The sequence below is a fragment of the Sceloporus occidentalis genome, unplaced genomic scaffold (assembly GCF_023333645.1).
Source record: "Sceloporus occidentalis isolate IW3139 unplaced genomic scaffold, rSceOcc1.0.p SCAF_1, whole genome shotgun sequence".
In the NCBI taxonomy this organism is placed as follows: domain Eukaryota; kingdom Metazoa; phylum Chordata; class Lepidosauria; order Squamata; family Phrynosomatidae; genus Sceloporus; species Sceloporus occidentalis.
In genome coordinates this window covers 2,807,470-2,822,424 of record NW_028316981.1, presented here as the reverse complement: position 1 = coordinate 2,822,424, position 14,955 = coordinate 2,807,470, and the positions used below count along the sequence as shown (strand labels likewise).

The following is a 14,955-nucleotide window of genomic DNA, read 5'->3' as shown; positions in this document are numbered from 1 at the left end:
GAGCTCCCTGACAGAGAAGGCCAAATGCCTCACAAAACTACAATTCCCAGGACACCTTAATCTGTGGCAGCGAAACTAACAAAATAATGTTTGGCCCCTTCAAACATTTAAAACTATTTTTTTTGGCACAAAATTTTGTGGGCGCTGCTTCAAAGTTACATATCCCAGGGTCCCATAGCATACAGCCATGATAGTTAAAACGGTATGAAACTGGATTGTCTCAGGAGTGAAGATGCAGCCTGAGTTGGGTCCAAGACACACTGCAGAAATAATCCAGTTCAAGACCGCTTTAGCTGCCCTGGCTCAGTGCTAGGGAACCCTGGGAATTGTAGTTTTGTGAGACATTGAGCCTTCTCTATCAGAAAGAGCTCTGGTGCTACGACAAACTACAATTCCCAGGATTCCCTAGCACTAAGCCAGGGCAGTTAAAGTGGTCTCAAACTGGATTATTTCTGTTGTGTGTTTTGGACCTTAAAAATGCTCAAGGTCCAGTTCATACTGCAGAAATAATCCAGTTTGAAACTGCTTTAACTGCCCTGGCTCAGGGCTAGGGAATCCTGGGAATTGTAGTTTTGTGAGAAAGAGCTCTGGTGCCACAATGAACTACAATTCCCATGCATCTGAGGAAGTAGGCTTAAGTCTACGGAAACTCATGCTACCAACTCCTTTCTTGCAATGAGTCTCAAAGATACTACAAGTTCTCTCTTCTATTATTATTATTATTATTATTATTATATGCAAATGAACCTGAGGAAGTGGAGTTAGGTCTAGAAAATGTCATATTGCCAGCACCTTTCTTGCAGGGAGTCTCCAGGGGGGTACAAGATCTCTATTATTATTATTATTATTTCCAAACTGTAGCTTTAACCTTAAGCAAGTGAGATATCTGCAATGAACTGGGCCATGTGTTATGCCAGGAGCAGAGATTATGTGAACCCCAGCTTGTACCCCCATTAATATAAATAATGATTCTCCATAAATGATATCAGCTTTCATACTCTTTGTATGGGCAGTCAAATAATTGAAAGGCTTATTGAATGGAGATCTAAGTGCAAGATGCGTTAAAGGGGGTCGTAATAGTTTTACCAGACAGAATCTAGATATACTATCTCTCCAAACAAAGAGTATTCCACACTGACACTTTCTTTCTGTTGTTGACATTCTGATGCCTCAAGGACTGAATCCTAAGCAAAACAAGGGATGGCATTTTAACTGCTGTGCAATGCAGATGTCAACGTTTGCATACAGTTTTTAATACAATTTAATATTTTTAATCTGTAACTATAAATTGTTTTAAATTATTTTAAGATTTTAATGCTTTTGCATTGCTTTTAATTTGCATGGTTTTAAGACTGTTGTTAGGCACCTTGATTCAAAAAATATTGGAACAAAAGTAGAATACTAATAAGCAAAATAAATAAATTCAACGTCTCTTGAGAATCTGTGAGCTTTTCAGTGCAGATAGCCTCTCCACTAATAGAGACAGAGACTTTATTATTCTATGCACAATTGCTATGGACCAAATTTGAACCTGGGGTGTATCTCCACTGCCCTAACATAGCACTTTGATGCCATTAAACTTCCAGGACTCTGTCCAACAGAATCCCAGGATTTGTCATTTCATGAGGTTCTCTAGCAACTATTATGAATGACCACACTAGAGCTTTCTTCCTAGCAGCCAGTTCTAAGCACTCCATTCACCACAATAGAATTTCGAGATGAAGAAAGCAAATCAGATTTAGAAAAACTATTGTGCGAAGAGAATGAAAAATTGATAGGAAAATTGTATGGAAAACTATTAGAAGTGGAGATGGAGGATAAAATTGCTAAGGATACCATGGTCATATGGGCAAACTATATAGGATATAATATTGTTGGATCAATGGAAACTAATGTGGAATAAAGGATTAAGATACAAAGCCTCCCAAACAATAAAGGGAAATTGGTACAAAACGTTTTACCGGTAGGGACATTTACACACTGCTGGTGGAACTGCAAACAAGTCAAAAAATACTGGAAGGAAATAAAGACAGTAGTTTGATTTAGAAATGAGGCCGGAGAGTTTTTTATTGAGAATTTTTGAAAATGAAGTGGAAAAAAAGTATGGAAGAATACTTTTCTATATGACAGCAATGGCAAGAATACTTTTAGCACAAAAATGGAAAATGCAGGATATCCCGAGTAAAGAAGAATTGATAATGAAATTATTAGAAACAACAGAAATGGATACATCGACACAAATCTTAAAAAACAAAGCTTTGGGGAAAATCAAGGAAGATTGGCACCCAGTATGTGAATATATGAAGGAGCAATGGGGTAGTATATTTATAGAGTATTAATGAGTTAATGGTTTGTGAGAGACCGAAAAATAACATGAATATTATAAATTTATTAGGAATAATATAAGATTCTTACGGTATAAAGTGAAGTATTCACATTGAGGACAAAGATTATAAAATAAGCTGGGTTCATAAAATACATATTATATTATGGTATTGAGGCATGCTGTTAGGAAATTTAAAGTGCTTGAATATAAAAGGCACAGAAATATTCAAGGATGTTTATAAAAAGGATGCAAAATAAAAGCAAGAGGTAAGCAAGAGAGGAAGGAAGTCAAATGTATGTAAGATAAAGAAGAGAGAATGAAGGAAGATGGAAAATGTTGAGATAGTAATGAATTAGCGTAATAAAATATAGGATGGTATAAAAGTAGGGGTAGGTTAAAGATTTTAGAATATAGTAGGGAGGGATAGGTAATAGGGTAATAAAGGTAGTGAGGATTTGAGTGTTAGTGTTTAGAAGAATGGAATGGAAAGTATACATGTAGAATGGAAAGAGTATATGTCAAATATGTGTTGGCTGGTTTTGTTTGTGTTTGCTTTTGTTATAAAACTTAATAGAAAACATTAATTTTTAATAAAAATTAAAAAAAGAAAGAAATGCATTTGCAGCATCCTTTTTCATGTTACAACTAGTTGAATCCTGGTAGTACCTCATTAATACAAACGATGCACCATAACTGACAGTGTCTTCCACAGACTCTGGATGGGCTATGAAGAATATCAAATAATACAACAGTTTATTGAATAGTCCTATAAGGGCAAGATACCTTAAACCTAAACTTTGTAACAGAAATAACATGTTAAAAACATTATAGCAGAGCTTTACATAACACAATCTAGATGTATGAAGACTACCTCTCCAAAAGAAAAACAATTTCCACTGCTTGCATTTCTATACTTTCTGTTTAGAGTGGACTTTATGATGTCTGAAAAGGTGTGTATTCTGATCGAAACATTTCTAGCAGTCCTTTCATTTGTATGGCTTCTCTCCTGTATGGATGCTATGTTAGTGTGTAAGATTGTTACCTGAAGTACCACTTGCCATGCTGCTGGCATTTGAATGGTTTTCCTCCTGTATGGACTCTCATGACAAAAAAGTATGTTTCTGAGCAAAACATTTTCCACATGGCTATCATCTGTATGGTTTCTGTCTTGTGTGGACTCTCTGGTGTGTTTCAAGGTGTGATTGAAAGCAAAATATTTCCCACACTGGTAGCATTTTTATGGACCCTGTGTCATGTGGACTCTCTCATGACTCACAAGGTAAGACTTCTGAATAAAACCTTTTCCACATTGTTGGCATTTGTATGGTTTCTCTTCAGTGTGGACTCTCTCATGACCCACCAGCTGTGATGTGTCAGCAAAACATTTCCCACACTGCTGGCAGTTGTATGGTTTCTCTCCTGTGTGGACTTTCTTGTGACGCACAAGGTGAGAGTTCTGAGTAAAACATTTTCCACACTGCTGGCACTTGTATGGCTTTTCTCCTGTGTGGGCCCTATGATGACTCACAAGGGCTGACTTGTGAGCAAAGCATTTCTCACACTGCTGGCATTTGTATGGTTTTTCTCCTGTGTGCACTCTCTGATGTATGGCAAGATCTGACTTCCAAGCAAAACATTGTTCACATTCCTGGCAATTGTATGGTTTTTCTCCTGTGTGAACTCTCTGATGCCTCACTAGCTGTGATGTGTCAGCAAACCATTTCCAACATTCCTGGCATTTGTATGGTTTCTCTCCTGTGTGGACTCTCTGGTGTGTTTTAAGGTGTGACTTGCGAGAAAAATATGTCCCACACTGTTGACAACTGTATGGCTTCTCTCCTGTGTGGATTCTCTGATGAATCATAGGTTCTTCTATAAAGAGGGACAAAGACAGACAAGACTGAATTTCAGTGTTAAGAGAGGAAGGGCCTCTGCAATCAGCAATGAAGCTAGGCAGGTTTTGCTCCTGCTTTCTTTCACCTTTTCACTCCCACATGCCATTTCTCCCTCCACTCTCCAACTTTTCCAACCCCATTGGATCTCAGAGAGCATCTCCCATTATCCCATCTAAAAAAAATGTTTTGATCCTCAATATCCCCCAACATCTCTTAGGGAAGCAGAAGCAGCTTTGTCACTGTTGGGTCTACTATTTTTTAAGGTTAAAAATAGTTACATAGTACAAATTATATGATCCATAATTCATAATTTTACTTCCCCCCCTTTCTTGCCAATTTTCTGTCCCCTACCCCCATAAACAGATACTCAGAGGTTATACATTCCATTCATTAATTAAGTGGATGAATTTTTTGTCACTGTTGGGCCCTCTCTGAGCCATTTTAATAATAATAATAATAAGTTTTATTTCTATTTTCCCGCCTCTCCCGACGGATCGAAGCGGGATTACAACAGTATTTCAGACAATAAAATATCTAACATTACTATTTAAAAACAATTTAGAACCATATAATATCAAATTATGATAGTACAATATTAAAACCACAATACATCCTGTGATAAAATTATCTTGATTTTTCCTGAGGTGAAGTTTTCTTCAGATCTTATAGAAGATCAGGGGGTATGCTTGCTGGAAGAGATGTGTTTTTAGTGCCTTCTTGAAGGCATCTAAGATTGGAATCAGTCTGATCTCTTCCGGAAGCCTGTCCCAGAGCGTGGGAGTTATAGCTGTGAATGCTCTTTGGGAAGTAGTTACTAGTCTGACTTTTGTATGAGCTAGTAGATTCTTCCCTGTTGTTCTGAGAGTGCGGGGCGGATTGTACCGGGAGAGGCGTAACTAGGGCCAGGAAAGGACTTTTTCCCAGGAAGCCAAGATTATCAAGTTGATGCTACTGTACTTTGGCCACATCATGAGAAGGCATAACTCATTAGAAAAGACAATAATGCTAGGGAAGATAGAAGGTAGAAGAAAGACTGCATGCCAGATGGATAGACTCAATCAGGGAGGTCATGGGCATGAATTTGCAGGACCAAAACAGAGCAGTGGAGGCTAGAGGATCTTGGAGTTGTGTCATTAACAGGGATGCCATGAGTTGGAATCGATTCAAGGGCAGTTAACAACAACAAACTTCCCAGTCAAGCTCAGAATTGTACTCATAAAACTACAGTATTCTCCTTACATCTGACATCAAGACCAGAGCCCAGTTTAAATCCAGATCAGGTCAACTTGCCCATCCTGTGATACTGGGAGCACACACGAGTGTTTTGTTCCTCCCACAGTAAGCCTCCAGGACAGGCTTCTTTTCCTCTCACTTAAATGGCTTCCTTCTCTGGTGCAAGCTGTTGTGATGATGGGTGTGTGTGCGTGAGAGAGAGAGAGAGAGAGAGAGAGAGACTGTCCTCTGCACCTTCCACAATCCTTCCCCACATTGGAGGGATTGCTAGCCCAGTAGTTTATCACCAACGAAGGAGTTTTGGATTCCTACTTCCTCCTCTCTCCTGGTGGTTCCCTTCATGGCTTTGTCTTCTTGGGCCCTTTGAATGCTCACTTTGCTCTTGGCTCTCTCCACAACCTTCCAGATCCATTCCCAGGATTCCAAGCAATCTATCAGGTATGCTTTGATTGAGAGTTCCTGCATGGTAGGGGGTTGAACTGGATGGCCATTGTGGTCTCTTCCTCTATGATTCTATGAATTATTCAAACGAACACTACACAGCCCAGACTATAAATGGCAGTATGGGAGAAGGACACAAATAATTTATTGAAGAAAAAAAGATGGCTTTTTCATTCGGTTCTTCTGTTAAACAGAAGCCAGACACATTTCAATTCTTTGGCTATTTTACCTGTTTCTGACTAAATCACATTTTATGCCACAATGCCTCCTGTGCTATACAGTGGACCCTCCTTATCCGTGGACTTGCCTTCCGCGGATTCCAGCATCCGCAGATGGTAAGCTTCTGGTTGTCCCCAATAGATGTGCGTACACACAAACATATACACACCGGCCTTGGGTGCTTCCGACACACTGCCCTTCCACACCAGGAGAGAGGGAGAAGGGCGGTAGTAGTGGTGGTGTTGGGCTGGAGGTTTCCCGGCCTTTGGAGTCCCGCTCTGGAAGAGGCTCCAGTGCATTCCAGGCAGCCAGGAAGGAGGAGGGGCAATGGCTCCATTTCCTGCTCATCTCACCTTGGCCAGAAAAGTAGCCATGGGGCCCAGGGTTTCCCTCGTGTGCTCCTGGTCCTGCCTGCCAGCCTTTCAGGTTGCCCAGGCACCTCCTGCGGGGGTGCCCAGGTGAGAGATTTGGGCCTTGGAAGGCTGGCTCTGGAGCTCCGAGGAGTGCCCCCCCCCCATTCTCAACTGGCTCTTCTCTGGAGGTGGGTTGGGGGGAGAGAGCAGTGGTGCCAGAAAAAGAAGAGAAGGGGGAAGAATGAGAGGAGAAGGAAGCAAAGGAGGAGGAGGAGGAGGAGGAGGAAAAAGGATAGGAAGGGCAGTGAGGGTCCCCTTTCGTCAGTGCCATGTCTCTGCTCCAAATTGCCTCTGCACCTGCTCTGGCCCCTAACTGCAGCCCAGGAAGCCACAGCCACCACAGTCCCCTCTGTCTGCTCCAATGTGGGTTCCCCAAAAAATGTGTTGTGGTGGCCAGGGGTCCCTTCTGCCCCCACCAGTCTTCTTGGGAAGAAGGGCTAGCCAGAGCAAGAAGAGGGCCCTCCCAACAGTCCATCTGCCATGGTCCAGGCCTCAGGGAGCGAAGAACCACAGTGGAACACACTTCCTTGGAGTGTAGTGGAGTCCCCTTCCTTGGAGGTCTTTAAGCAGAGGCTGGATGGCCATCTGTCAGAGATGCTTTGATTGAGAGTTCCTGCATGGCAGGAGGCTGGACTAGATCAGGGCCCTTGTGGTCTCTTCCAACTTTATGATAGTATGATTCTATTCCTCACCATCATTGCCTTCTTTTTAGATTGTAAGCCTGAGGGCAGGGAACTGTCTGAATAACTATCTGTAAGCCGCTCTGAGAATCTTTAGGGCTGAAAAGTGGAGTATAAATATTGTAAATAAATAAATAAATAAGGGGCTTGTTGTCCCATCTGCTGGGCCCCTTCACTGCTTCCTGGTCCAGCGCTTCCCTCCTGAGGCTGGGGCCAAGCAGCCGAGGTGCCCCAGGCAGCAGCAACGGACCCCCCAACAGCCACTGTCTTCATCCCCCTCCTTCTCTTTCTTGCAGCTCCATGATTGGAGGGAACCCTTCCTCTCCCTGGGATCCTGCTGGGCTGGTCCCACACCCTCCTTTGGGATTTGAGCATCCGCAGATTTTGGTATCCGCGTGGGGTCTGGAACAGATGTCCTGTGGATAAAGAGCTCCCAGTGTGTATTATAAAATAAACAGCATAATAATAAATGTGATGATAATAATAACAAACTTTATTATAATTGTATATTAAAATTTTATATATATATACACACACACATACACACACATATAATTTTTAAATATATAACAATAACATATTATTAGATATTGAGATTCCTTCTTTTTAATTTTAAACCTATTTTGTGAACTGAGGGCCTCCTTCCATGCTACAGCCCTGTGTGGATGCAGCAAGAGATGGAGGAAGAGAGTAACCATTTCTCCTCTATCTCAGCAGGCATTTCAAGGATGAATATGACCTTATAGGAGCCTACGTTTTAACATCCTTATCTTATGGTGAGCTAGGTTTGCATACTAGAGAGCCACCATTCCCCTTTCATCTCAAAAGGGATTGAGAGGAATCAGATAATCTTGGCGCACCCATCCCTGGACCCTGATGGGGCTGGTCTTTAATGCCTAACTTTGTGGCTGCACCCAATTTTTAGATTTCCAGGTTTCAACCTCTCCTGCCTTCTATTTTTCCTGACAAGATTTTGCCACCAAATGCACACCTACAAATGTATTTGGAAGCCCAGTGACCCTGCATGCACAACTCTACTCCTACAACCTTGAGCTGAACATGGATGTTCCGCATTAGACCAAAAACTTCAACAGCATCCGGAGATTATTTCTGGCATGCTGTAGTAGTTTCAGTGTTGGGCTACAACTCTGGAATGCAAGGTTCAAATTTCCACTCAGCCATGCAAACTCCCTGGGTGACCTTGGGTGCGTTACATGCTCTCAGCCTCAGAGGAAGGCAAGGGCAAACCAACCTCTGAACAAATCTTGCCAAGAAAACCCTGTAATAGGGTCACTTTGAGTTGGAAATGACTTGTGTGCACACAACAACAACAAAGGCAGGATTCTGCACAGTGAATGTTCATCCTTACCATGCATCATTCCTTCTGAATCTCCCTCCATTGTGGACTCTGCTTGGGATCCAATGGAGACTTCTCAGCCAGAGTGAACTTCTACCAAGAGGTTTTTGACCTGAAAGTGAGGTTTCAAGACATAGCATTTTGAGAAGGAAGTGAAAATAGCAGAACATTTTGGGGAAGGGGTTTGGACTTGGAGGCTATGAGACAGTCACCAATACGTCAGTAAATGTCAGAAGCTCATCAGCTCTACTTGAAAAAGTGACATACAAAATAAGAGCTCAAAAAGGTGGAATACAGTATGACATGTGTTAATACTTGATATAACACTATTATATATGCTGGAACAAAAGCACTTCCATGGAGCCCAGAGAAAAGAACATCTGAAGTCCTAGAACAGCCTGCTTTGATCTATAATTGAAGTCTTTTCATGGATCTATGTATGTTTGTGTGTGTATTTTAAAGGAAGAACTGTAACAGACACATGGAGAAATAAAAATGAAAACCTAGTACTACTGTATAGTTACACCTAACTATACAGCATGTGGCCACAATACTGTTTTTGGTAATTTGATATGTTGGAATAACAACATACTGGAATTGGGAAAAAAATAAAATGACCAAAAAAAAGTCAGCAATGGCAAAAGTGTTTTGCCCCTTAGAGCGAGAGCAAGCTGCTTGTTGGATAGTTTTTTGTGGGTTTTTCTGGCTTTGTGGCCATGTTTGAGAAGAGTTTATTCCTGACGTTTCATCAGCATCTGTGGCTGGAGGAAGAGAACTGAAGATGCCAGCCACAGATGCTGGCGAAACGTCAGGAATAAACTCTTCTCAAACATGGCCATATAGCCTAAAAAACCCACAAAAAACTATGGGTGGCTAGGCCATGAAAGCCTTTATCTACTTGTTGGAGTTGGAATCCCCTACTGATCTCAGCACTAAGGCCATCCAGGCCTTTTCCTCCTTCAGGACCAGCTAAGTCTGGTTCACCCATTTTTGTTTTTTTTATACCAGTGAAGCCACAAAGGTCACATTTATTCTGAATTCATCAGACTCAGGGCAAAGATGTCCCCAAGATGCTGTGCTGCAATGCCTGTAATAACCAATACATTGTTGTATTATTACTGGTATTATTGTGTATTTAGAGCACCATCAATGTACACTGTTGTGTTAAGAATTATTATGCTAGTCCAGGTGCCCTAGGGGCACCAGATCGTGACTGGTCTTGGGAGTTAAGCAGAATCAGCCCTGCTTAATACTTGGATGTAAGACTGCCAACATATACCAGGTGCTGAAGGCTGTATTTCATAGGAAGGAACTGCAGAACCAACTTTCAGTAGTCCTTGTCTAAGAGAACCCTATGAAATTCATGGGGTCCCCATAAGTCAACAAGTGAATTGAAGGTGCGTGGGCACATGTGTGCGCACACAGGGAGGAAGACATTTGCGGAGGCCTCCAACTCCAACAGCAAACAAGTGTCTTGAAGGAGAGGCAGTTTGAGAAGTTATTTCACCACAGAGTCAATAGACTGGGAGGGAATTTAAAATCTGACCCTATGATCCTGCATTTATATATGTAAACTGGAGCGTGTCCAAAGGAGGGCCCTCAAAATGGCCAAGGGCCTGTAAGCCATGCCTTCTGAGGAAAGACTTAGGGAGCCTGGAAAAAAGGCGGTTAAGAGGTGATAATGATTCCCCTGTTTAAGTATTTGAATTTTACAACAGTTACAATGTCAACTGTTGCTTTTTAAAATCTAAAATATGTTAATAATAATAATAATAATAATAATAATGCCCTGAAGCCTTTCTTTAATAGCCTGGGAAGGGAGGGGGTTAATCTGACCCCCCCCCCCAAATGCGAAAGGTGTACCTGAGTTTAAACTGCTTTTTAACACTGAATGCTGTTTTCCTTTGCTAACTTCTCCATCAACATAAACTTGGCCAGCTAAGCTAAAGCCTACTTTGCACCCAAGATCTTCCTGTTATGGTTGGAAGGGAATCTTTATTTGGGGGGGGGGGGTTAAGAGAGGGAAGCTTTGCGAGCAGAATTGGGGGGAGGGGAGTCCCCCTTCAGTCCTCCTAGCAGCGAGCTCAGCGTCCTAGAGAGGCAGGAAGTGTTAAGGCAAAGGAGAAGAGGAGCCACGCACCCTCTGACGTCATTTCCGGATGCTGCATTTCCTTAGCACTGAAAAGGAAGGCCTTTTTTTTTGGGGGGGGGAGAAGGTAATAATGAGGAAAGGGACTGGAGGGACCCCGAATTTGCTTTTTGATTGGGAGGGAAGCAAAGGGAGGAAGAAGGGCTCTCCTTTTGGGGTCATGGCTGGGGAAGGATGGGGCCTGGGCCCTTCTCCCCCCTTCAAGGGCACCCAGGCTCCTCTTCGGGGGAGGTAGGGGCCTTGGGGGGGTTATTAGGAAGGGAAGATGGCAGGCCCCTTCCCTCGGGGCCCAGGACTGAGGGGCTCCGTGGCTGACCTCCAGCTGGGTCTCTGAGTGGGGCTCCCCAGAGCAGAAGGAGGAAGGCAGCAGAAGGCGTGGGCCAGACAGGGCCGCAAAGGGACGGTCTCTTTCGCCCCAGAATCAATACCAGGGAAGCTGCCAGAACAGATCGTTAAACAGAGTCTGAACATCATCACACAAAGTCTGCACTGGTCTCCGAGAAATAAGTCATGGCAGACTAATCTGATCTCCCTTCTTGATACAATTACCAGTTTGGTAGATGAAGGAATTGATGTAGATATAGTACCTCTTGATTTCAGTAAGGCCTTTGACAAGGATCCCCACGACATTCTTGCAAACAAACTAGTGGAAGGTGGGCTAGACAAGGCAAGTGTTACATGGATCTGTAATTGGTTGACTGACTGAAGCCAAAGGGTGCTCAGCATTGGCTCCTTTTCATCCTGGAGAGAAGTGACCAGTGTTGTGTCCAGTGGGGCTCTGTCCTGGGCCCAGGGCTATTCAACATCTTTATCAGTGACTTGGAGGACAAAATTGGGGACATACTTATCAAATCTGCAGATGACACCAAATGAGGGGGAATAGCTAATACCCCAGAGGACAGGATCAAGATTCAAAATGATCTGAATAGACTAGAAAACTGGGCCACAGCTAACAAAATGAAATTCAACACGGAGAAATGTAAGGTATTGCACTTAGGGCAGAAAAATAAAATGCACAAATATAGGATGGGTGACACCTGGCTGAATGAAACTACGTGTGAAAGGGATCTAGGAGTCCAAGTAGACCACAAATTGAACATGAGTCAACAGTGTGATACGGCAGCTAAAAAGACCAATGAGATTTTAGGCTACATCATTTTTGTATATTTGTATGTGTTGTTTCCCAGATTTATTCAGAGGAGGTTTTGCCATTGCCTTCACTGTGTATGAAAGGGATCTAGGAGTCCTAGTAGACCACAATATGTACATGAGTCAGCTGTGTGATGCGGCAGCTAAAAAGGCCAATGCAATTTTAGGCTGCATCAATCAAGGTATAGTGTTCAGATCAAGAGAAGTAATAGTGCCACTGTATTCTGCTTTGGTCAGGCCCCACCTGGAATAATGTGTTCAGTTCTGGGCACCACAATTCAAAAATGATGTTGAGAAACTGGAGCATGTCCAAAGGAGGGTGACTAAAATGTTGAAGGGTCTGGAAACCATGCCCTGTCAGAAGAGACTTAGGGAGCTGGGTATGTTTCGCTTGGAAAGAGACAGTTAAGGAGTGATATGATAGTCCTTTTTAGGTATTTGAAGGGATGTCATATTGAGGAGGGAGCAAGCTTGTTTTCTATTGCTCCAGAGACTAGAACACGGAACAATGGATGCAAGCTACAGGAAAAGAGATTCCACCTTAACATTAGGAGGAACTTCCCAATAGAGCTGTTAGACAGTGGAAGACACTCCCTCGGAGAGTGGTGGAGTCTCCTTCTTTTGAGGTCTTTAAGCAGAGGCTGGATGGCCATCTGTCAGGGATGCTATGATTGTGAGTTCCTACATGGCAGGGGCTTAGACTGGATGGCCCTTGAACTGCCATGAGATTTCAAAAAATATAAAGTGGAGAATAATATGATTAATATACAAACAAATATGTCACAATTATATATGAAATATATAAAATATAAATAACATAAATTATATAAAATATAATATTTAATGTAAATGTAATGCAATAGCATATTGCACTGTTCTTGTTTTCAGTAGATATGGTTTCAAATTGCTTTTAACTCTGTTGATAGCTGCCTCTCAGGTAAAAGAACTTCTTGAACTGCCTCTCTTTCAGGGAAGAGACTTGTTTGCTATTATAGGGCTCCACAAATTTCTTTTTCCCCATGTATGCATTCGCACATGCGTACGCACTTTCAGGCATCTGTTAACTTAAGGGGACCCCATGAATTTCATTTGGTTCTCTTCATGAAGGAATACTCGAGGTGGTTTTGCCAGTCCCTTCCTATGAAATACAGCTTTCAGCACCTGGTATTTATTGGCAGTCTTCCATTCAAGTACTAACCAGGGCTCACCCTGCTTAACTTCCAAGAACAGACAGGATCTGGTGCTTCTAGGATATCCATATCAGGATAATAATTGTTAACATAACAACATACATTGATAGTGATCTGTAAATAGCTGATGATATCAGTAATAACACAATAATGTATTGGTTTTACAGGTTGTTGCAGGAGAACATTTTAGAGACATCTTTGTCCTGAGACAGACAGAGAAGGATTAACTTTGATCCTGTTTGTGGCTCCATTTCGTTTTTAAAAAACATAGATGGATGAACCAGATGCAGCTGGTCCAGGAGGACAAAAAGGCTGTGATGGCCTCAGAGCTGAGAATAGTGGAGGATTCTGGGAGAGGACAGTCCAGAGGTCTTTAGGAGAGGACCTGGCCGGCTCAGACACACAGCACCAGCTCTTCAGGCAGTTCTCCTATGGGGATGGAGAGGGCCCCCGAGACGTTTGCAGCCAACTCCACCATCTCTGCTGTCAGTGGCTGAAGCCAGAACGACACACAAAAAACGAGATCCTGGACCTGGTGATCTTGGAGCAGTTCCTGACTATTTTGCCCCCAGACGTGGAAAACTGGGTCAGAGAATGTGGGCCAGAGACTTGTTCCCAGGCGGTGGCCCTGGCAGAGGGTTTCCTCCTGAGTCGGGCAGAGGCAGAGAAGAAGCAGAAAGAGCAGCAGATGAGAGCATTTCCTCCTGGTGTAAAGGCTGAGCTGTCTTTTTTGAGCCTCTCATGACTCTTGGAGACAAATGCCACCTGAAGTGGTGCTGCTGAAATGTGATGACCCCAGACCTGGCTTTGATAAGGAGTAGTGTGGGGAGGATCCACCTTGTGATGAAGTGGAAACACAATCCCTAACACCTCTCAGAAGAATCATTTTGCCTTAAAACCACTGGTGTGCTCCCTGTGTGCCAGATTTTCAAAGGATATTTCCCTGCTGGCACTCTTAAGGGGTGAAATACTTTTACTGTTGCTGATTTTTTTGGATGTCATTTTATTTTTATTCCAAGGTTATGCAGTTACTTCAACATAACAAATCACCAACAATAGTATTGTGGCCACAGGCTGTACAGGCAGATATATCTATACAGTAGTACAGTGCGCCCTCCCCTTACGCGGGAATCCATTCCGTATCCCTCCGTGTAAGGGGAAATCAGCATATGCTGAAGCCCCATAGGAACTATAGGGCTTTCAGCATATGCTTAAAGCCGCGTATGGTGCGTCCATGTAAAACGCGGACACACTGTAGTAGGTCTTCATTTTTGTTTCTCCGTATGTCTGTTAACTGTAACAGACATATGGAAATACAAACATTGAAGACCTACTACTAGTATAGATATACCTACCTGTATAGCCTGTGGCCACAGTATTGTTGTTGATGATTTGTTACGTTGGAATAATATATATATATCTTCTTCGTGGTCTCTGCAAATCTTACAAATGGGTTGTACTGCACCAGCGCAGTGCTGCTTGAAAAACTTCTAGCATCACTGGGCAAAGTTAACTTTGCAACTTTTTGGCAGTAGCCCCACCCATCCCTTATAAGACCCCTGTCTTCCTGTTCTTTCCCCAGTTCCTTCTTTCTGCCGTGTTAGCTGCTTTAGGAACTTCGCTTCTGCTAGCCACTTGTTTCACTGGAATTCTTAACTACGGACTGTTTGACCATTCTCGATCTGCCTCCCTCATGTTTTGTTGACCATTCTCTGCGTTCTTAAACGATTCCGATTTGGACTGTGTTTTGGCTACGGCTCCCTTCAAGACGTGCGACGTCTGTGGGGTAAGATCCCCAGACAGGATCCACATTCTTCTTGCCTTCTCTGCCTCGGGGAGGCTCATAACCCCAAGACTTGTGCCCTCTGCAAGTCTTTGACTCCACAGGCAAGGAAAAACCGGT

The 14,955-nt window shown here is 42.9% G+C and overlaps 1 protein-coding gene across 1 annotated transcript; it reads right to left on the bottom strand.

Annotated features, from left to right (window-relative positions):
* Positions 1-2,613: 2,613 nt before the first annotated feature.
* LOC149320380 (uncharacterized) lies at positions 2,614-10,587 on the bottom strand. The gene is made up of 3 exons (XM_089502430.1): positions 10,428-10,587; positions 8,577-8,676; positions 2,614-4,198 (listed from the first exon to the last, which is right to left on the bottom strand). Exons 2-3 carry the CDS (start codon positions 8,605-8,607, stop codon positions 3,564-3,566), a joined length of 666 nt encoding a protein of 221 aa, XP_089358556.1. The 5' UTR covers positions 8,608-8,676; positions 10,428-10,587; the 3' UTR covers positions 2,614-3,563.
* Between the last annotated feature and the right edge of the window lie 4,368 nt (positions 10,588-14,955).